Source organism: Anomaloglossus baeobatrachus, chromosome 9 (assembly GCF_048569485.1).
Source record: "Anomaloglossus baeobatrachus isolate aAnoBae1 chromosome 9, aAnoBae1.hap1, whole genome shotgun sequence".
NCBI classification, from domain to species: domain Eukaryota; kingdom Metazoa; phylum Chordata; class Amphibia; order Anura; family Aromobatidae; genus Anomaloglossus; species Anomaloglossus baeobatrachus.
In genome coordinates, this window is record NC_134361.1 from 191,488,109 (window position 1) to 191,511,435 (window position 23,327).

General features: G+C 49.4%; 1 protein-coding gene across 10 annotated transcripts in view; it reads left to right on the forward strand.

The window, feature by feature from the left end:
* Positions 1-17,427, forward strand: part of GAPVD1 (GTPase activating protein and VPS9 domains 1) — a 131,785-nt gene extending 114,358 nt beyond the window's left edge. For all 10 annotated transcript variants that reach the window (XM_075324149.1, XM_075324153.1, XM_075324154.1 and 7 more), the window contains 4 exons: positions 13,351-13,564; positions 14,309-14,381; positions 15,113-15,310; positions 17,057-17,427. In XM_075324149.1, the coding sequence (XP_075180264.1) occupies positions 13,351-13,564; positions 14,309-14,381; positions 15,113-15,310; positions 17,057-17,197 (626 nt within the window). In that variant the 3' untranslated portion in view covers positions 17,198-17,427. The remainder of the gene's footprint in view (positions 1-13,350; positions 13,565-14,308; positions 14,382-15,112; positions 15,311-17,056) is intronic.
* The last annotated feature ends 5,900 nt before the right edge of the window (positions 17,428-23,327 follow it).

The following is a 23,327-nucleotide window of genomic DNA, read 5'->3' on the forward strand; positions in this document are numbered from 1 at the left end:
AAGGGAAAGGACTCGTCCTTACCCCAACCCAAACCAAACCGACCTCAGCAACGGAAAGTTCAAGCGAGGTTTCGGTCCTTTCGGCCCTCAGCCAGATCCCAACCCTCCTCGTCCAACAGACCACAGAAGAGCCAGAGGAACTCTTCTGCATGGCGGTCTAAGTCACGTCCTCCAAAGACCGCTGGAGGAACCGTCTCCAAGGCGGCCTCCTCATGACTTTCGGCCGCCTCAAACCGCATCCTCGGTCGGTGGCAGGCTCTCCCGCTTTTGCGACGCCTGGTGGCCACATGTCCAAGACCGATGGGTGAGGGACATTCTGTCTCATGGTTACAGGATAGAGTTCAGCTCTCGTCCTCCGACTCGTTTTTTCAGAACATCTCCGCCCCCCGAGCGGACCGTTGCGCTTTTTCAGGCGGTGGACACTCTGAAAACAGAAGGAGTGGTGATCCCCGTTCCCCTTCAGGAACGCGGTCGCGGTTTTTACTCCAATCTGTTCGTGGTGCCAAAAAAGGACGGCTCATTCCGTCCCGTTTTGGACCTAAAATTGCTCAACAGACATGTTACAACCAGGAGGTTTCGCATGGAATCCCTCCGATCTGTCATCGCTTCGATGTCCCAAGGAGACTTCCTAGCATCAATCGACATCAAAGATGCCTATCTCCATGTGCCGATCGCTCAAGAGCATCAACGCTTCCTGCGTTTCGCCATCGGGGACGAACACCTTCAGTTTGTGGCACTGCCTTTCGGCCTGGCGACAGCCCCACGGGTCTTCACCAAGGTCATGGCATCCGTCGTAGCGATCCTTCACTCTCAGGGCCACTCGGTGATCCCTTACCTAGACGATCTCCTAGTCAAGGCACCCTCTCGGGTGGCTTGTCAACACAGTCTGACCGTTGCTCTGGAGACTCTCCAGAGGTTCGGGTGGATCATCAATTTTCCAAAGTCAAAATTGTCTCCGACCCAGTCACTGACGTACCTCGGAATGGAGTTTCATACTCTCTCAGCGATGGTCAAGCTGCCGCTGGACAAACAGCGGTCGCTGCAGACAGGGGTACAATCCCTTCTTCAGGCACAGTCGCACCCCTTGAGGCGCCTCATGCACTTCCTGGGGAAGATGGTGGCAGCAATGGAGGCAGTTCCATTTGCGCAATTTCATCTGCGTCCACTCCAATGGGACATTCTCCGCAAATGGGACAAGAGGCCGACGTCCTTGGACAGGAACGTCTCTCTGTCCCTGGAAGCCAAGACCTCTCTTCAGTGGTGGCTTCTCCCCACTTCTCTGTCGAAAGGAAAATCCTTTCTGCCCCCATCCTGGGCTGTGGTCATGACTGACGCGAGCCTGTCAGGATGGGGAGCGTTTTTTCTCCACCACAAGGCTCAGGGAACCTGGACTCCGACAGAGTCCTCCCTTCAGATCAATGTTCTGGAGATCAGGGCAGTGTATCTAGCCCTCAAGGCGTTCCATCGGTGGCTCGAGGGCAGGCAGATCCGCATACAGTCGGACAACGCCACGGCGGTTGCGTACATCAACCACCAGGGCGGCACGCGTAGTCGTCAAGCCTTCCAAGAAGTCCGACGGATTCTGCTGTGGGCGGAGGCCACAGCCTCCACCATCTCCGCGGTTCACATTCCGGGCGTAGAAAACTGGGAAGCAGACTTCCTCAGTCGCCAGGGCATGGACGCGGGGGAATGGTCTCTCCACCCGGACGTGTTTCAAGAGATCTGTTGCCGCTGGGGAACGCCGGACGTCGATCTCATGGCGTCTCGGCACAACAACAAGGTCCCGGCATTCATGGCACAGTCTCAGGACCACAGAGCTCTGGCGGCGGACGCCTTAGTTCAGGATTGGTCGCAGTTTCAACTGCCTTATGTATTCCCTCCTCTGGCAATGCTGCCCAGAGTGTTGCGCAAGATCAGGTCCGACTGCCGCCACGCCATCCTCGTCGCTCCAGATTGGCCGAGGCGGTCGTGGTACCCGGATCTGTGGCATCTCACGGTGGGTCAACCGTGGGCGCTCCCAGACCGACCAGACTTGCGATCTCAAGGGCCATTTTTCCATCTGAATTCTGCGGCCCTCAACCTGACTGTGTGGCCATTGAGTCCTGGCTCTTAGCATCCTCAGGGTTGTCTCAAGATGTCATTGCCACTATGAGACAGGCCAGGAAGCCAACGTCAGCCAAGATCTATCACAGAACTTGGAGGATCTTCTTAGCCTGGTGCTCTGAGAGGGGGTTTATCACCTGGCCGTTTGCCTTACCCAGGTTTCTTTCCTTCCTTCAATCGGGATTGGACAAGGGTTTGTCCCTCGGCTCTCTCAAAGGTCAAGTCTCGGCGCTTTCCGTGTTTTTTCAAAAGCGTCTAGCCAGGCTTCCGCAGGTCCGCACGTTCCTGCAGGGAGTTTGCCACATAGTCCCACCTTACAAGCGTCCGCTGGAACCCTGGGATCTCAACATGGTTCTACGGGCTCTTCAAAAACCACCTTTCGAGCCGCTGCGGGATGTCTCTCTATCACGTCTTTCGCAGAAGGTGGCATTTCTAGTGGCGGTTACTTCACTCCGCAGAGTGTCAGAGCTTGCAGCGCTGTCATGCAAAGGTCCTTTCCTGGTATTTCACCAGGATAAGGTGGTTCTGCGTCCGGTCCCGGACTTTCTCCCTAAGGTGGTATCTCCTTTTCATCTCAATCAGGATATCTCCTTACCTTCATTTTGCCCTCATCCAGTTCACCAATGTGAAAAGGATTTGCATTTGTTAGATCTAGTGAGAGCACTCCGGATCTACGTGTCTCGCACGGCGCCCCTGCGCCGCTCTGATGCGCTCTTTGTCCTTGTCGCTGGCCAGCGTAAGGGGTCGCAGGCTTCCAAGTCTACCTTGGCTCGGTGGATCAAGGAACCGATTTTTGAAACCTATCGTTCTTCTGGGCTTCCGCTTCCTTTGGGGCTGAAAGCCCATTCTACCAGAGCCGTAGGTGCATCCTGGGCATTGCGGCACCAGGCTACGGCTCAGCAGGTGTGTCAGGCGGCTACCTGGTCGAGTCTGCACACCTTCACGAAACACTATCAGGTGCATGCCTATGCTTCGGCAGATGCCAGCCTAGGTAGGCGAGTCATTCATGCGGCGGTTGCCCACCTGTAAGAGGGGGCCGTTTTACGGCTCTTTTTATCGAGGTATTCTTTTACCCACCCAGGGACTGCTTTTGGACGTCCCAATTGTCTGGGTCTCCCAATGGAGCGACAAAGAAGGGAATTTTGTTTACTTACCGTAAATTCCTTTTCTTCTAGCTCCTATTGGGAGACCCAGCACCCGCCCCTGTTCCCTTCGGGCTGTTTGTTCTTTTGTGTACACATGTTGTTCATGTTGAATTGTTCTTTTGGTTCATGGTTTCAGTTCTCCGAACATCCTTCGGATTGAATTTACCTTAGACCAATTTATAAGTTTTTCCTCCTTCCTGCTTTGGCACCAAAACTGATGGGCCCGTGATGCACGGGAGGGTGTATAGGCAGAGGGGAGGGGTTACACTTTTTAAAGTGTAATACTTTGTGTGGCCTCCGGAGGCAGTAGCTATACACCCAATTGTCTGGGTCTCCCAATAGGAGCTAGAAGAAAAGGAATTTACGGTAAGTAAACAAAATTCCCTTCTTCTTTGTCGCTCCATTGGGAGACCCAGACAATTGACAATTGGGTGTACAGCTTCTGCCTCCGGAGGCCACACAAAGTATTACACTTTAAAAAGTGTAAAGCCCCTCCCCTTCTGCCTATACACCCCCCCGTGCATCACGGGCTCCTCAGTTTTTATGCTTTGTGCGAAGGAGGCACACATGCACGCATAGCTCCACAATTTAGTCAGCAGCAGCTGCTGACTATATCGGATGGAAGAAAAGAGGGCCCATAACAGGGCCCCCGGCATGCTCCCTTCTCACCCCACTCTGGTCGGCGGTGCTGTTAAGGTTGAGGTACCCATTGCGGGTACATAGGCAGGAGCCACATGCTGTTTTCCTTCCCCATCCCTTAAGGGCTCTGGGTGAAGTGGGATCCTAATCTGTCTCCAGGCACTGGGACCGTGCTCCCTCCGCAGCCCCTGGGGAATCTGCTGGACAGGAGCCGGGTATCGTCAGGGACAAGGCCCTGCTACTGTGAGGTACTCTGTGTCCCCTTGGGGACGGCGCATGGAGCGCTTGTGTCATACACGCTGCAGCACTACTGGGTGTGTTAGTGCGCCGGGACTACCGCGCTGACCGCGCTTATTTGCCGGCCGCGCTTATAACTTTAGTCCCCGGCTTTTGCGGCCTAGTACCGCATATTCCCGCCCCCGGGCCTGCCAGTCAGGGGAAGGGCGGGACGCTGCATTGGACGTCAGCGCTGAGGGCTGGAGCATACTTTGTATCCTCCTCCCCGCTCACTGAGCACCGTGGAGCACCAGATTGCCGCACTTTCTAGGGCACGCCCACGGCCCCCTCCTCCTCACAGAACGCCGGCAGCCATTCCTGTCAGCACTTCTGAAGCTGGAGAGGAGAGACAACACGGCTCTGGGAGGCCCAGGCAGGGAATCTGGTGGTCACACAACCGCTTTGGGCGGTCGGTAAGCCGCACCTGTTTCTAGGTGCTGGCCCCCCTGGGTGCCGAAGTGTGAATATATATATATATATATATATATGCTTATATGCTATACATTTACTCTGTACGGTCGCACTGTTGATTTTTGGCTATATACCCTCCCGGATTGTACTCAGAGGAGACAACAGCATGTCGTCCGCAAAAAGCAAGGGTGCCAAAGCACAGGCTTACTTTGCAACCTGTACCTCATGTGCGGCTATACTACCGGCAGGTTCCACCTACCCTCACTGTGTGCAATGCTCGGCCCCTGTGGCACTTACTCAGCCGGAGCCTCTGCCACTGGTGGCCCAAGTGGAACCACCTGCTACCACTGTCCAGGTGACAGGGACGGAGTTTGCAGTATTCGCTGACAAACTTTCTGAGAGTATGGATAAATGGTCTGCTAAGATACTAGAAGCCTTGCAGTCCAGGCCGGTAACACAGGCCCCGGGCACTGTTGAATCATTGACCCCAGGCCCCCCTCGGTTGGAGCAGCAAAGTGCTCCTGGGGTGACTCATAGGTCCCAAGGTGAGGTCTCTGACACGGACCGCAGTCCCAGACCGCCTAAGCGGGCTCGCTGGGAGCTTCCCTCGACTTCATCACACTGCTCAGGGTCTCAGCAGGAGGACTCTCTAGAGCAGGGGTGGGGAACCTTTTTACTGCCGGGGGCCATTTGGAAAATTCTACCAACCTTCGGGGGCCGCACAAAATTATCAACTTGAAAATGACCCGGCTATAATTAGTCAAACAATTAACTCTCCCCTATACCCCTACTGTGGCGGCCGTAGATGATTCTCTTTTGGTGCGCTGTGATGTTTGCTTCTCACAACTGCTTTTCCAGGTTTGTCTTTGTTTGAAGCGCAGATTGGTAAATCATATATATCACACAGGAGACACTGTACATACACACACCGCTCTGACACACTGTCCGTATACTGCACACAGCCTTCACACAGTTGTCCTATTTTACACCACCCACGATACACACTGTCCATATATAGTACACATGCACAGGAGATACTGTATACTGCACACAGCACTCACACGCCGTATACAGCACACACACAAGCCATACACAGCACTCACACACCGTATACAGCACACACACAAGCCATACACAGCACTCACACACCGTATACAGCACACACACAAGCCATACACAGCACTCACACGCCGTATACAGCACACACACAAGCCATACACAGCACTCACACGCCGTATACAGCACACACACAAGCCATACACAGCACTCACACGCCGTATACAGCACACACACAAGCCATACACAGCACTCACACGCCGTATACAGCACACACACAAGCCATACACAGCACTCACACGCCGTATACAGCACACACACAAGCCATACACAGCACTCACACGCCGTATACAGCACACACACAAGCCATACACAGCACTCACACGCCGTATACAGCACACACACAAGCCATACACAGCACTCACACGCCGTATACAGCACACACACAAGCCATACACAGCACTCACACGCCGTATACAGCACACACACAAGCCATACACAGCACTCACACGCCGTATACAGCACACACACAAGCCATACACAGCACTCACACGCCGTATACAGCACACACACAAGCCATACACAGCACTCAACATGCCGTATACACAGTACATAAGGAGAAGAAAAAAAGCTCTGCATGTAAACATGTGCACACCAGGAATTAGATATACCAATAAACCTTACAATATGAAACGTTAAGTGCCAAACACAACAAACAGCGCGCGCACACACACACTCGCCGTATACACAGCAGACACACGCCGTATACACAGCAGACACACGCCGTATACACAGCAGACACACGCCGTATACACAGCAGACACACGCCGTATACACAGCAGACACACGCCGTATACACAGCAGACACACGCCGTATACACAGCAGACACACGCCGTATACACAGCAGACACACGCCGTATACACAGCAGACACACGCCGTATACACAGCAGACACACGCCGTATACACAGCAGACACGCCGTATAAACAGCGCGCACACACAGCACACATGCCGCACACACAGCACACATGCCGCACACACAGCACACATGCCGCACACACAGCGCACACGCCGTATACACAGCACATACACAGCACACATACCGTATACACAGCACATACACAGCACACACGCCGTATACACAGCACAAGCCATATACACGCACATGTATACACAACAGACGCTGGACACTGAAGTCACAAATACATTTGATATATGGTGGTATATATTAGATATAAACACACTTAGCGCAGATATAAGTACCTGCTGCTTAGTTGCCCTGTAAGATCAGGTGCAGCACAAGTGATGGATGCAGCAGCTCAGCTCAAGGGCTGGCTTCATTCTCGTCTTCTCTCCAAGAAAAGACCTCCTAGACCTGAGCAGCCGAGCACAGAACGGGAGGGTGAGAGGCAGCACGCACAGCACTATGCAGCCTTCTATGTCCCGTACAGGCCCCAACCCCATCACTCTGATTCTAGCTGTAATCTCACAGGGAGCATGTAGGAGCCAGAAGGGAGGAAGTCCCACCCCCAGTGCTGTCTCCCGGCAATAGACAAGATGAGCGGCTGCCCGAGCACCGCAGCCACTGGGAATCTGCTCCAGTGCCCCGGGGGCCACAGAAAAGGTCATCGCGGGCCGCATACGGCCCGCGGGCCGGAGGTTCCCCACCCCTGCTCTAGAGGATGAAGCGGAGGTGGCAGATCAGGATTCTGATCCTGAGGCCGCTCTCAACCTAGATACACCTGAAGGAGACGCCATAGTGAATGACCTTATAGCGTCCATCAATCAGGTGTTGGATCTTTCTCCCCCAGCTCCTCCAATTGAGGAGTCAGCTTCTCAGCAGGAGAAATTCCGTTTTAGATTTCCCAAGCGTACAATGAGTACGTTTCTGGATCACTCCGACTTCAGAGAGGCAGTCCAGAAACACCGAGCTTGTCCAGATAAGCGCTTTTCTAAGCGCCTTAAGGACACACGTTACCCCTTCCCCCCTGACGTTGTCAAGGGCTGGGCTCAGTGTCCCAAGGTGGATCCTCCAGTCTCCAGACTGGCGGCTAGATCCATAGTTGCAGTGGAAGATGGGGCTTCACTCAAAGATGCCACCGACAGACAGATGGAGCTCTGGTTGAAATCCATCTATGAAGCTATCGGCGCGTCCTTTGCTCCGGCATTCGCAGCCGTATGGGCACTCCAAGCTATCTCAGCTTGTCACTCGCAGATTAATGCAGTCACACGTGCCTCTGCTCCGCAGGTGGTGTCCTTAACCTCTCAGGCGTCGGCGTTTGCGTCCTACGCCATTAATGCTGTCCTGGACTCTGCGAGCCGTACGGCGGTAGCTTCCGCCAATTCGGTGGCAGTCCGCAGGGCCATGTGGCTACGTGAATGGAAGGCAGACTCTGCTTCCAAAAAGTTCTTAACCGGTTTGCCATTTTCTGGCGACCGCCTGTTTGGTGAGCGATTGGATGAAATCATTAAACAATCCAAGGGAAAGGACTCGTCCTTACCCCAGTCCAAACCAAACAGACCTCAACAACGGAAGGTACAATCGAGGTTTCGGTCCTTTCGGCCCGCGGGCAGGTCTCAATTCTCCTCGTCCAACAGGCCACAGAAGGGTCAGAGGGACTCCGATTCATGGCGGTCTAAGTCACGTCCTAAAAAGACCGCCGGAGGAACCGCTCCCAAAGCGGCCTCCTCATGACTTTCGGCCTCTTCACACCGCATCCTCGGTCGGTGGCAGGCTCTCCCGCTTTTGCGACGCCTGGCTGCCACAGGTACAAGACCGTTGGGTGAGAGACATTCTGTCTCACGGTTACAGGATAGAGTTCAGCTCTCGTCCTCTGACTCGATTCTTCAGAACATCTCCGCCCCCCGAGCGAGCCGATGCGCTTCTTCAGGCGGTGTGCACTCTGAAGGCAGAAGGAGTGGTGATCCCTGTTCCTCTTCAGCAACAGGGTCACGGTTTTTACTCCAACTTGTTTGTGGTGCCAAAAAAGGACGGATCTTTCCGTCCTGTTCTGGACCTAAAACTGCTCAACAAACACGTAAAAACCAGGCGGTTCCGGATGGAATCGCTCCGCTCCGTCATCGCCTCAATGTCCCAAGGAGATTTTCTAGCATCAATCGACATCAAAGATGCTTATCTCCACGTACCGATTGCACCAGAGCATCAGCGCTTCCTGCGTTTCGCCATAGGGGACGAACACCTTCAGTTCGTGGCACTGCCTTTCGGCCTGGCGACAGCCCCACGGGTCTTGACAAAGGTCATGGCAACAGTAGTAGCAGTCCTACACTCTCAGGGACACTCGGTGATCCCTTACTTAGACGATCTGCTTGTCAAGGCACCCTCTCAAGTGGCATGCCAACACAGCCTGAACATTGCTCTGGAGACTCTCCAGAGATTTGGGTGGATCATCAACTTCCCAAAGTCAAATCTGACACCGGCCCAATCACTGACATATCTTGGCATGGAGTTTCATACTCTCTCAGCGATAGTGAAGCTTCCGCTGGACAAACAGCGTTCACTACAGACAGGGGTGCAATCTCTCCTTCAAGGCCAGTCACACCCCTTGAGGCGCCTCATGCACTTCCTAGGGAAGATGGTAGCAGCAATGGAGGCAGTTCCTTTTGCGCAGTTTCATCTGCGTCCACTTCAATGGGACATTCTCCGCAAATGGGACGGGAAGTCGACGTCCCTCGACAGGAACGTCTCCCTTTCTCAGGCAGCCAAAGCCTCCCTTCGGTGGTGGCTTCTTCCCTCTTCATTGTCGAAGGGGAAATCCTTCCTACCCCCATCCTGGGCGGTGGTCACGACGGACGCGAGTCTATCAGGGTGGGGAGCGGTCTTTCTCCACCACAGGGCTCAGGGTACCTGGACTCAGCCAGAGTCCTCCCTTCAGATCAATGTTCTGGAGATAAGGGCAGTGTATCTTGCCCTAAAGGCGTTCCAGCCGTGGCTGGAAGGCAAGCAGATCCGAATTCAGTCGGACAACTCCACCGCGGTGGCATACATCAACCACCAAGGCGGAACACGCAGTCGGCAAGCCTTCCAGGAAGTCCGGCGGATTCTGCTGTGGGTGGAAGCCACAGCCTCCACCATATCCGCAGTTCACATCCCGGGCGTAGAAAACTGGGAAGCAGACTTTCTCAGTCGCCAGGGCATGGACGCAGGGGAATGGTCCCTTCACCCGGACGTGTTTCAAGAGATCTGTTGCCGCTGGGGGATGCCGGACGTCGACCTAATGGCGTCCCGGCACAACAACAAGGTCCCGGCATTCATGGCACGGTCTCAAGATCACAGAGCTCTGGCGGCAGACGCACTAGTTCAGGATTGGTCGCAGTTTCAACTGCCTTATGTGTTTCCTCCTCTGGCACTGTTGCCCAGAGTGTTACGCAAGATCAGGTCCGACTGCTGCCGCGCCATCCTCGTCGCTCCAGACAGGCCGAGGAGGTCGTGGTACCCGGATCTGTGGCATCTCACGGTGGGCCAACCGTGGGCACTACCAGACCGACCAGACTTGCTGTCTCAAGGGCCGTTTTTCCATCTGAATTCTGCGGCCCTCAACCTGACTGTGTGGCCATTGAGTCCTGGGTCCTAGCGTCTTCAGGGTTATCTCAAGACGTCATTGCCACTATGAGACAGGCTAGGAAACCAACGTCCGCCAAGATCTACCACAGGACGTGGAAGATATTCTTATCCTGGTGCTCTGATCAGGGTTTTACTCCCTGGCCATTTGCCTTGCCCACTTTTCTTTCCTTCCTTCAATCCGGATTGGAAAAGGGTTTGTCGCTTGGCTCCCTTAAGGGACAAGTCTCAGCGCTATCTGTGTTTTTTCAGAAGCGCCTTGCCAGACTTCCACAGGTACGCACGTTCCTGCAGGGGGTTTGTCACATAGTCCCTCCTTACAAGCGTCCGTTAGAACCCTGGGATCTGAACAGGGTGCTGATGGCTCTTCAGAAACCACCTTTCGAGCCAATGAAGGATATTTCTCTTTCACGCCTTTCGCAGAAAGTGGTCTTCCTAGTAGCAGTCACATCACTTCGGAGAGTGTCTGAGCTAGCAGCGCTGTCATGCAAAGCCCCTTTCCTGGTATTTCACCAGGACAAGGTGGTTCTTCGTCCGGTTCCGGAATTTCTCCCTAAGGTGGTATCCCCCTTTCATCTCAATCAGGATATCTCCTTACCCTCTTTGTCCTTATCCAGTTCACCAATGTGAAAAGGATTTGCACTTGTTAGATCTGGTGAGAGCACTCAGACTCTACATTTCTCGTACGGCGCCCCTGCGCCGCTCGGATGCACTCTTTGTCCTTGTCGCTGGCCAGCGTAAAGGGTCACAGGCTTCCAAATCAACCCTGGCTCGGTGGATCAAGGAACCAATTCTCGAAGCCTACCGTTCTTCTGGGCTTCCGGTTCCCTCAGGGCTGAAGGCCCATTCTACCAGAGCCGTGGGTGCGTCCTGGGCTTTGCGGCACCAGGCTACGGCTCAGCAGGTGTGTCAGGCGGCTACCTGGTCGAGCCTGCACACTTTCACCAAACACTATCAGGTGCATACCTATGCTTCGGCAGATGCCAGCCTAGGTAGGCGAGTCCTTCAGGCGGCGGTTGCCCACCTGTAGGAAGGGGCCGTTTTACGGCTCTATTACGGGGTATTATTTTACCCACCCAGGGACTGCTTTTGGACGTCCCAATTGTCTGGGTCTCCCAATGGAGCGACAAAGAAGGGAATTTTGTTTACTTACCGTAAATTCCTTTTCTTCTAGCTCCAATTGGGAGACCCAGCACCCGCCCCTGTTCCCTTCGGGCTGTTGTTCTTTGTGTACACATGTTGTTCATGTTGAATGGTTGTCAGTTTTCCGAACTTCCTTCGGATTGAATTTACTTTAGACCAATTTATAAGTTTCCTCCTTCCTGCTTTTGCACCAAAACTGAGGAGCCCGTGATGCACGGGGGGGTGTATAGGCAGAAGGGGAGGGGCTTTACACTTTTAAGTGTAATACTTTGTGTGGCCTCCGGAGGCAGAAGCTATACACCCAATTGTCAATTGTCTGGGTCTCCCAATTGGAGCTAGAAGAAAAGGAATTTACGGTAAGTAAACAAAATTCCCTTCATTAATTATAACAAAAATCATACATTAACTACACAATACATAAATTCTAGAATACCCGATGCGTAGAATCGGGCCACCTTCTAGTGTATATATATATTTAAATAAAATGTGTGTGTGTGTATATGTGTATATATATATATATATATATATATATATAATATATATAATATGTGTATATGTGTGTATGTATGTATATGTGTGTGTGTGTGTGTGTATATATATATATATATATATATATATATATATATATATATATATATATATATATATATATATATATATATATATATATATATATATATATATATATATATATATATATATATAATGTGTGGTGTGTATCTAGATGGAGAGCGATTTATACACCTTTTTATTTTTTTTATTTTTTTTTGGGGGGGGGGGGGGGGGGGAGAATTTACTAATATACTAATACAGATCTAGGAGTCCAATAGGAAAAATCTGATCTATAAACTCAATTGTAGTCCGCAAACATATACTTATCACAATCTCACATACCCAACAACTGCCACTTCCTTAACATTAATACCAAAGAAGTGGTAAACCCGGTCAGCACAGTCTTCACTCTCCCCTCCTTTGGAAAAGTCAAGATATCCGGAGGACGTGAGAGCTGCGGCTGCTATCACTTCCTCCGGATATATTGTCAGATCAGTAGGAGAGGAGAGCACAGCTGTCACTGATTAGCCTCAGGGATTCTATAACATAATGTCACGTGAGCCCCAGGAGAGCCAGTGCTGACACTGCAGGAACAGCACCTGCATCGGAGGGGAGTAAAGGTGTAATTATTTTATTGGAAGGTGTCATGGGGTCTTTCTCTGATATCACACAAATAAACAGAGCAAGAGATTATCCTTTTATTCCAAGCAAGTCAGAAGATCCATCAAAAAATCCACCACACAGAGGGTAAAGTAGTCCAGTAATGGGATAAATGTCCTAATCAGTCACAATCCTCCAGCAGTCCTTTTCCATGGAAATCGGGGTTTCTCCACAGCTCTCTGGGGTGCTGCCTGTAGCTGCAGCGTCTCCCTCCCCTCAGAGGATCAATCTTCCTATTTGTCTCTTGTCCTTCGCAGCCTGACTAAGCTCCCAGGTAAGCAGTGAGTTTGGGTGGATCCCAGGCCCCCCTCCCCCAGACTTGGGGACAAAAGCCCGGCAGGGGGTGAGTAACCTGCAAACAGGACAATGTACACACAAGGAATACACAGAATGGACAGAGCACCACACCTGAAATACGAACCTACACACAATTATTCACAACCCTCCATGTTCCACCATCATAGAAGGAAACATAGGGCTGGAGCAGGAGATGTGTGGGTAGTAGACAACCCCTTTATGGGATAAAAAAAATAAAACCTAGTTTTATTCAATTATTAATTTTTATTAATGCGAAGCCTAGCAATTGCCCATGGTTATCTGAACCAGTGGTGGCCAGCCAAGTGTCCAATACACAAAGATAAAAAGGAATCTGCTCTTCATAGGCATTTATGTATTGAGCCTGATTAAGGATTATGATTAAGGACCTGGGTGCCTGAAACGCGTTAGTGTTTCCTTCTGGATTTTATGACGTGTAAGTCCATTGTGTTTGTGTTTTTTGTCTGTAGATTTCCAGAAATTAACGGCCGCGGATGATAAAACTGCACAAGTGGAGGAATTCTTGCAGTCCCTGTACGGAGCTATGGCCCAAGATGTGATTTGGCAAAATGCCAGCGAGGAGCAGCTACAAGATGCGCAAATTGCGATTGAGAGAAGCGTGATGAACCGCATTTTCAAGCTCGCCTTCAACCCCAACCAGGATGCCGACGTACTACGTGACCAGTGAGTTGGAGGGAAAAGGAGGCAGATGGGAGAAGTGAGTGACGGCAGGAGAGGCAGAAGACTCTTGGGGTGCACCTCTGATTTTAGGACGTATCATACAAAGTATCGATGAATGGGATAAATGGCAATTTTATAATATTCTATTACGCTTTTTCTTTGAGCCGATTTGTGGGAATAATCCAAAAATCCCAGATCAGCCACTGATCCTGCTTCTCTCAGCCCCATCAATCAGCGGTCATCACCAAGAAGCGTACACCCCTCCACTCATGTCACCTGCAGTACTGTGGAAATGTAGCCTTACATAGAGGGCGAATAGCGGGCCATGTGATATATGGATGACAGGTTCACCAGAGTGGCTCGTCCAGAGCAGACCTCAGTCACTGAATACAGGGGTAGCACACAAGTTACCACTATAAGCAGTGATTGACAGCAGCGGTCACATGTTCATCCAGTAGAAAACCTGGGAAATGTTCTGACAAGGGACTCGGTAAAGTGACTTATGACTGTACACCCTTCTGAGCAGATTAATAAAATATTTAATTGGCCGGAGACCTCTTTTTATACCGCCTTAGATCAGTGATTGCTCATTGGTAATTATAGGTTTATTTAATAGTTTAATTCAATCAAAGGGGAACAAGTCTTATACAAAAGAAATCAAGCAAGCAGTCAGGTTAGATTTTGTCTGATTTACGATATCTTGTACTGATTTCATCCATTGCCCCCTTTCTTCCCCCTTCTAAACAGGGTGCTATACGAACACATCCAAAGACTGGCCAAAGTGGTGACAGCCAATCACAGAGCTCTGCAAATCCCGGAGGTCAGTTCCCAAATGTTAAATGCAGTCATGTTGGTGGGTGGACATGTTATTCTGGACCACAGAGCATAATGTCCACTGTCCCGGGAAATTATGAACTCCTGCACTGATGAGAAATATGGGGGACAAGGATAAGGACTGTGTTGGGTTCCACGTGGCGGATCCTTCATTGGACTCAGCTGAGAGATGAGGGGTTTCTAGAATAATCCTCCATGAGAATAGGAAGGGGGGAATGGCATATGTGGCATATGGGAAGTGGAGATGAATGGGGTGTGACGTGGCGTAAATGGCATGGTGGTGGCATAGGGGGAGGTGAAAGTGAGGGTGGTGGTGTGGGGTAGGGAGAGGTGGAGGTGAGGGTGGTGGTGTAGCGTAGGGGCAGGTGACGGTGGTGGCGTAGGTGGAGGTGTAGCGTAGGGGCAGGTGAGGGTGGTGGCGTAGGTGGAGGTGAGGGTGGTGGTGTAGCGTAGGGGCAGGTGAGGGTGGCGGCGTAGGGGCAGGTGAGGGTGGTGGCGTGGCGTAGGGGGAGGTGAGGGTGGTGGCGTGGCATAGGGGGAGGTGAGGGTGGTGGCATAGGGGGAGGTGAGGGTGGTGGCATGGCGTAGGGGGAGGTGAGGGCGGTGGCATAGGGGGAGGTGAGGGTGGTGGCGTGGCATAGGGGGAGGTGTGAGGGTGGTAGCGTATAGCGGATTCCTTCAGATGTACTGAGTAATAATCATCATTGTTCCTCTTAGGTTTACTTGAGGGAGGCTCCGTGGCCCTCGGCGCAGGCGGAGATCCGTACTATTAGTGCATACAAGACCCCCAGTGATAAGGTGCAGTGTATCATGCGCATGTGTTCTACCATCATGAACCTTCTCAGTCTCGCCAACGAGTACTCCGTCCCCGGAGCAGACGATTTTGTCCCTGTTCTGGTGTTTGTCCTCATTAAGGTGAGTACCGAGAATGAGCTCATAACTTGGAGCTTATTTAGTTTTTACCACTTTACATTGCCATAACTCATATTACAACAGTTACACTATTTGTACCCCACCTCCTACCCCTTTCCCCTGCAATGACCCATTTTTTTGTCCCCATTAATAAAAGGGGTGGGATAAGATGAGGTGAAAACATGACCTAGGGCAGAGGTAACTCCTCTACTATAAAATAACGCTGATCTTTAATTGTTATAAGAAATGGGGATAAATTGTTCGGTAGCCTTATTTATCTTAAAGGTTTCCATAATCATGACCGCATCCTTGCTTGCCAGCAGCGGTGCGCTCCTTATTTATTGACAGTCAAGATCAGCAATCTGATGGCACCACTGATCCGAACTGTGTACTCTCTCCATGTAGCAACCATTTTGGTTTAGCAGCCTTGAAGGAGCACAGTGAAGATGAAGCCGTTTCAGAATGGGGCCTACAAGCGCGATTGCAAAGAACTTGTAAGCGCTATACTCTTTGCCTAGGAGATCAGCCGCTGCTGAGGTGGTTGGGAACCCAGTCAACGAGCAGGAAACTGTAGAATTAAAAATTCTAAATCTTTTTAATTTTAAGTAGTAAATTGCAATACTACTTATTTTTACAAGGACTTTGCAATTTTACCCTTTTAGTAAGACCAGATATCCCCTTTAAATGTTTCACAATAGATGGATTCCCTATCCCTTCTACTTCAAGACTTGGCACAAAAATCGATTCAAGCCAACAGGATGGAGATGCAGTAGGGGCAGCAATGATAGGGAGTGGAGGGGGGGGGGGGGCTTATGTCACCTCGCCTATTCCCTATGCAGACACATCGTGAAACACGTTTAAAGACACAACCTATATTATATTGACTCCCTATCCCTTCTACTTCAAGACTTGGCACAAAAATATCTATTGAAGCTAACAGGACGGAGATGCAACAGGGGGAGCACTGATAGGGAGTTCTGTGGGGGGGGTGGTTACCCCTTAAAAAATGTCACGATTTATGGACTCCCTATCCCTTGTACTTCAAGACTAGGCACAAAGAAAACTATTGAAGCTAGCAGGATGGAGATGCAGTAAGGGCAGCAATGATAGGGAGTGGTGTTGGGGGTCTATGTCACCACACATATTCCCTATGCAGATATATGTTGTGTCTTTAAATGGTTTCACAATATTGATTCCCAATCTCTTATACTTCAAGACTTGGCACAAAGATACCTATTCAAGTTAACAGGATGGAGATGCAGTAGGGGCAGCAATGATAGGGAGTGATGTGGAGGGGACTAAATCACCCCACCTATTCCCTATACAGACACCTATGTTGTGTCTTTAAATTTGTTTCACAGTATTCTATTGATGCCTCATCCCTTCAAGACTTGGCACAAAGATACCTAGTCAAGCCAACAGGACGGAGATGAAGTAGGGGCAGCAATGATAGGGAGTGGGGAGAGGGGCTACGTCACCATGCCTATTCCCTATGCTGATACATATGTTATGGGTCTTTTTATAAATGTTTCACAATATTACATTGATTACCGATCGCTTCTACTTCAAGACTTGGCACACATATCTATTGAAGCTAAGAGGACGTAGATGCAGTAGGGGCAGCAATGATAGGGAGGGGGGAGGGAAAGCTATGTCACCCCGCCTATGCTGATACATGTGTTATGGGGCTGAATGCTTTTAGGTCCATACTATGTGCATATAACAAGTCACCTCTATTCCCTTTTCCAGGCTAACCCGCCCTGCCTCCTGTCCACTGTACAATACATCAACAATTTCTACTCAAACCGTCTGACCGGAGAGGAGTCGTACTGGTGGATGCAGTTCACAGCCGCGGTGGAGTTCATTAAAACCATTGACGATCGCAAGTAAAGTCGGCCGGCTGCAGTCAGGATCCAGTGACGCCTGCCTACCAGCGGAGGGCAGCAGAGATCCGCGTCTTGTATCATATCTGTACAGAGAGGCGATAGTGGACCCTTTCTGGGTGTGAGAGGCCTGCGGTGCACTAGTTTGGGTTTTGTTTGTTTTTTCTTTACATCCCGTCCCCATTTCTAATATATTGCATACTTTTAAAGTTAATACTAAAAAAAAACAGAAATGACCTTTATTTAGTTTGGATTTTTATTTATTTTTTTGGAAGGGAGGGGGTTTCTAAATGCAAAAAAAAAAGGGACCATGCTTTCAAGTATTTTAGATTGAAGATCCACATCTCACCGCTTTATTATCAAAGTATCTATAGGGATTAGCGGCAATAACGGGAGCGTCTCGCTTTACTGCCTGTTGGGTTTCACCACGGACACTGTTTGTTTTTTAAAGAGACGCGCTCTACCATTCAATTTTTCATTTCTTCTCTTCCTAGAAATTGCCAAAAGTAGAATGTGAACGGGATGTTTTATTTTTATCGGTTTCCTCTCTAGTCTTGGCAGGACTCTAGATTAATAATTAGTAGCCATCTGTAAATTAATATAGTCAGATTAATGTTAATTATTGACATCCCCGAGGCACAATCTATGTATAAAGGATACTATATGACTAACCACATGCCTGCTGGGAGGTTTTAATCCGAGCACTTCTATTGGAAGCACTATCACGGTGTTTGCTTTATTGTACATGTCGAGGGCCAGTAGATTCTCAATGGTCAACCCAATCGGTTCCTATACAAAAACCTTGTAAATCTTGTAACATAGGTGGGCTGTGTATAGTGTGTATGTATGGACGTATGTACACAGGGTGAAACTCATTTAACCCGACATTACCGGATCTTCCACCTGATTTCGCCTTATAAATGACATATATTATTAAATAGAATTCAGACCTGATGAGGCTAGTGTACTTACTTTGGAAATCCATGCCTTACTTCCCTGATTTCATATATAAATGACGTACATTATTAAATAGACCGGATGAGGCTGGTGTACTTACTTTGGAAATCCATGCCTTACTTCCCTGATTTCACCATATAAATGACGTACATTATTAAATAGACCGGATGAGGCTGGTGTACGTACTTTGGAAATCCATGCTTTACTTCCGAAAAAAATACCATTCTTATATCTGGATTGGAGCCGTCAGATTTTGGCATTCGGAGGAAACTTTCAATCTGGGCAATTCTGAGAAAGCTTTTCAAAGTAAGTACACCAGTACCATCAAGTATGAGATCTATTTAAAGGGGTTGTTTGGTGAAAACAAGTTATTCCCTATTCTCTTGTTGATCGGTGGGGGTCCGACTGCAAGAAACGCACTAATTGGGAGAAAGGGGAATTCTTACTCCCGTTAGAATGGAGGCAGTGCACATGCTCGAAAGCCACTTCTTTTATTTCCTGGCAGCCCCAGAGTATGAATGGACCGGTGGTCGGGTATCTGACCTGTCTCTCCAAAATGAGGATTTTTCTTTTCTATCCCAATCTGTGTGTGTCCTAGTGGATGTTCCCCCCCGCCCACACCCCCCCTCGTATATAGGGGATAACTTATTTTAACCCCTCCTAATGTGGGCAGTTCATATAATGAAATCTGGTGAGGAATCCACTTGAAAGATTTTCAGGATCCTTCAGGAAGATCTTAAATCCAGGTAAAGCTTAACATGAAGTTTACTATCTGTCTTCCAAGTCTAGACTTGCCAGAGTCTGGATTATTAGGCGAGTCGTTGCTGGACTCTCTGAAATGTCGGGTTAAAGAGAACCTGTCCGGTTCCCAAACTGCCCCCCCAACTGCTAATATGGGGACTTCAACAATCTTCATGGGGCTACACTGCCTGATCAAACTTGGTTTTCAAGGATTGCAGCATTGCATGCGCTAATGGACAGGACCAGTCCGGCAGGATGTGTGTTCCCCTGGACTAGTCCTTGGATCTTTTAATCACACTTTTCTGGGTGTGGTGGACTGCTATGCAGACTGTTGAACACACCCAGAAGAGTGTGAGTAAATGATCCAATACAGGACTAGTATGGGGGGGGGGGGGAAGACGTGCCCTGCTGGACTAGTATGCGGTGGGGGGGGGGAAGATGCGCCCTGCTGGACTAGTATGGGGGGAAAAGACGCACCCTGCTGGACTAGTGGGGGAAAAGATGCACCCTGCTGGACTAGTATGGGGGGAAAAGATGCACCCTGCTGGACTAGTATGGGGGGAAAAGACGCGCCCTGCTGGTCTAGTATGGGGGGAAAAGACGCGCCCTGCTGGTCTAGTATGGGTGGAAAAGACGCGCCCTGCTGGTCTAGTATGGGGGGAAAAGACGCACCCTGCTGGACTAGTATGGGGGGAAAAGACGCACCCTGCTGGACTAGTATGGCGGGGGGGGGGAAAGACGCACCCTGCTGGACTAGTATGGCAGGGGGGGGAAAGACGCGCCCCGATGGTCTAGTATGGCAGGGGGGAAAGACGCACCCTGCTGGACTAGTATGGCAGGGGGGGGAAAGACGCGCCCTGATGGACTAGTATGGCAGGGGGGTGCGGGAAGACGTGCCCTGCTGGTCTAGTATGGCAGGGGGGGGGAAGACGCACCCTGCTGGTCTAGTATGGGGGGGGAAGACGCACCCTGCTGGACTAGTCCTGTCTCACTAGCGTATATGACACTACCCAACTGCATTCTTTGAAAGTCAACTCTAAGGTTTCATCAGGCTTACCAACCTAACGCCGCATTATAGAAATCCAATCTATGCCTCTATATTGATATTGAGGAACAGTCAGGAGACCGGACAGGTTCCCTATTAAAGGATTTTACTGTGTGCTCACATATTTCTATCTATACACACAGAATGCACAGTTTGTGTAACTTTTCTATATTATTACAGAATTTAACATGTATAATCCATACGCTTGAGGTAGCGAAGAACAGATGGTTGTTTTCTGTAATGTTTCCTAAGAAGCTCCTAGTGTCTCCGCTTCTCTAATAAACAGTCTGAAGGAAACCTGTTCCGTTAACTAAAATTCTTTTCTCAATTCTGAAAGATGTCTGTTGTTTTTATTTATTTTTTTTTAAGGAATCTTCCAGCTCTGCCGTTTGCGCGGTTATAAAGTTACACAGGGTTATTATTTATTATAGCGACACTTATTCCATGGCACTTTTAGAGGTGAAAAGGGGCATACATAGAAAAGTACAAAAATCGTGAACCATTCAAGGCACAAACAGGTACAGGAGGAGAGAGGACCCTGCCCCCGAGGACTCAGTCTACAGGAGGAGAGAGAGGACCCTGCCCCCGAGGGCTCACAGCCTACAGGAGGCTAGAGAGGATCCTGCCCCCGAGGGCTCACAGCCTACAGGGGATGGGTGAGGGGATAGTAGGTGAGGACAGAGCTGGTCGTGCAACGGTATACGTAGTGGACTGATGGTTACAGCCAGTTGTAGGCTTGTTGGAAGAGGTGGGTCTTCAGATTCCTTTTGAAGGTTTCCACCGGTAGGTGAGAGTCTGATATCCTGTGCTAGAGCATTCCAGAGAATGGGGGAGGCATGGATGGGAGAAGTCTTGGATGTGATTGTGGGAAGGGGAGTAGAGAAGAATATCTTCTGCAGATCGGAGGTTGTGTCCAGGTAAGTACCGGGAGACTAGGTCACAGATGTAAGGAGGAGACAGGATGTGGATGGCTTTGTAGGTCATGGTTAGGGTTTTGAACTGTAGTCTTTGGGCAATGGGAATCCAGTGAAGGGATTGGCAGAGAGGAGAGGTCGGGGAATAGTAGGGGGAGAGGTGGATTAGTCAGGCAGCAGAATTTAGGATAGATTGTAGGGATGCGAGAGTGTTAGAGGGGAAGCCACAGAGCAGGAGGTTGCAGTAGTCCAAGTGGGAGATAATGGGGGCATACACTAGTGTTCAACATCTCTTTGCTTGCAATTTTTCAATTTGTATATTTATTCTTGGCAGAATAATTGTGATTATTACAACTATATTGGGTGAGGTATATTTTGGGTCAGGAGCCCTGCAGCCGGTCTGGAAATCACAGGTTGTACACAGCACAGGCTGATGAAGTCTTTAAAAGACAATAGGAAAAATATTTTAAAATACTGATAGGACAATTAAAGTGACCTATTCCCCTGAAGTAGGAAATACATTACATTAATTCCATCCTTTCAAGTGCTCATTGTAGGGTTAGAAAGTGACATTACATTTTCCCTTGGTGAACTGTCCTAGAAATTCAGTGTAGCAGTAGGGAGGGGTACATGACTTATGATCAAACATACTGATGAATTCTTTGAATAGTGGTTTGTCTAGGCAGTAGGAAGGATCGCTGTAAATTTCATTTAATTAGTAAAACCGAAGCAAGAGTCTTTAAATTTGCCTAGTGACAAAGACACCCAGACAAGCCATAATTATAAATGTACAAAACATTTTATTTATATAATGCTGTAGGGATATCAAAAACATATAACAAAAGACAAATCAGGGAGAACAAGTTTCCAAAAGATTTGAGAAACCTTCCCAGAGTTAAAGTAACCCACAGGTAGATGAAAGCCCCAGTATGTAAAGGTGGCCTAATGAGCCAAAATAGTTCCAAGTATAGCCTAAAGGGCAAAACACCTACCAGGAAGACTGATCACCAGAGGACCGGGGTAGCACGTAGGGACCGGCGTCCCAACAAGTGTTTCGCTTTATGTGCTTCGTCGGGGGACAGATAAAACTAGTGAGGTGTATTCGTCTTATAAAGGATATCAAACCCCATTGAAACGCCCCCTCATCAATGCGTCCAGGTGAGTAGCACGCAAGTCCGCGCCGCGGTGAAGCTTCAGCAGCGGAGACCGGATGGAAGAAAACTTCCTGTGACGTCACAACACTTCCGGTTCTCCGCTGCTAAGGACGCCACCGCGGTCGCGCCAAGGAGGCAGATACCTCCAGCTGACGCGTCACAAAGCCAACCCACTAAGGTAAGAAGGGGAACTCACGCCCATTCAGTAAATGAACGGCGATAACCCTGCAAAGTAGCAAAGGAAAAGGGCAAAAATCCAAAATCTTGCCACGATTTGCAGTGGACGGGCTACAAGATGTTTAAGAAGTTGAAAAACGGGACATAAGAAAATGAAGAAGGAATAGAAGAGAGAAAACAAGCAGAGCTAAAGCCACATAAGCGTAATGCAAACATGCAAAGAGCTCATAATGTAATATACAGTTAGGTCCAGAAATCTTTGGACAGTGACACAATTTTCGCGAGTTGGGCTCTGCATGCCACCACATTGGATTTGAAATGAAACCTCTACAACAGAATTCAAGTGCAGATTGTAACGTTTAATTTGAAGGTTTGAACAAAAATATCTGATAGAAATTGTAGGAATTGTACACATTTCTTTACAAACACTCCACATTTTAGGAGGTCAAAAGTAATTGGACAAATAAACCAAACCCAAACAAAATATTTTTATTTTCAATATTTTTTTGCGAAATCTTTGGAGGCAATCACTGCCTTAAGTCTGGAACCCATGGACATCACCAAATGCTGGGTTTCCTCCTTCTTAATGCTTTGCCAGGCCTTTACAGCCGCAGCCTTCAGGTCTTGCTTGTTTGTGGGTCTTTCCGTCTTAAGTCTGGATTTGAGCAAGTGAAATGCATGCTCAATTGGGTTAAGATCTGGTGATTGACTTGGCCATTGCAGAATGTTCCACTTTTTTGCACTCATGAACTCCTGGGTAGCTTTGGCTGTATGCTTGGGGTCATTGTCCATCTGTACTATGAAGCGCCGTCCGATCAACTTTGCGGCATTTGGCTGAATCTGGGCTGAAAGTATATCCCGGTACACTTCAGAATTCATCCGGCTACTCTTGTCTGCTGTTATGTCATCAATAAACACAAGTGACCCAGTGCCATTGAAAGCCATGCATGCCCATGCCATCACGTTGCCTCCACCATGTTTTACAGAGGAGGTGGTGTGCCTTGGATCATGTGCCGTTCCCTTTCTTCTCCAAACTTTTTTCTTCCCATCATTCTGGTACAGGTTGATCTTTGTCTCATCTGTCCATAGAATACTTTTCCAGAACTGAGCTGGCTTCATGAGGTGTTTTTCAGCAAATTTAACTCTGGC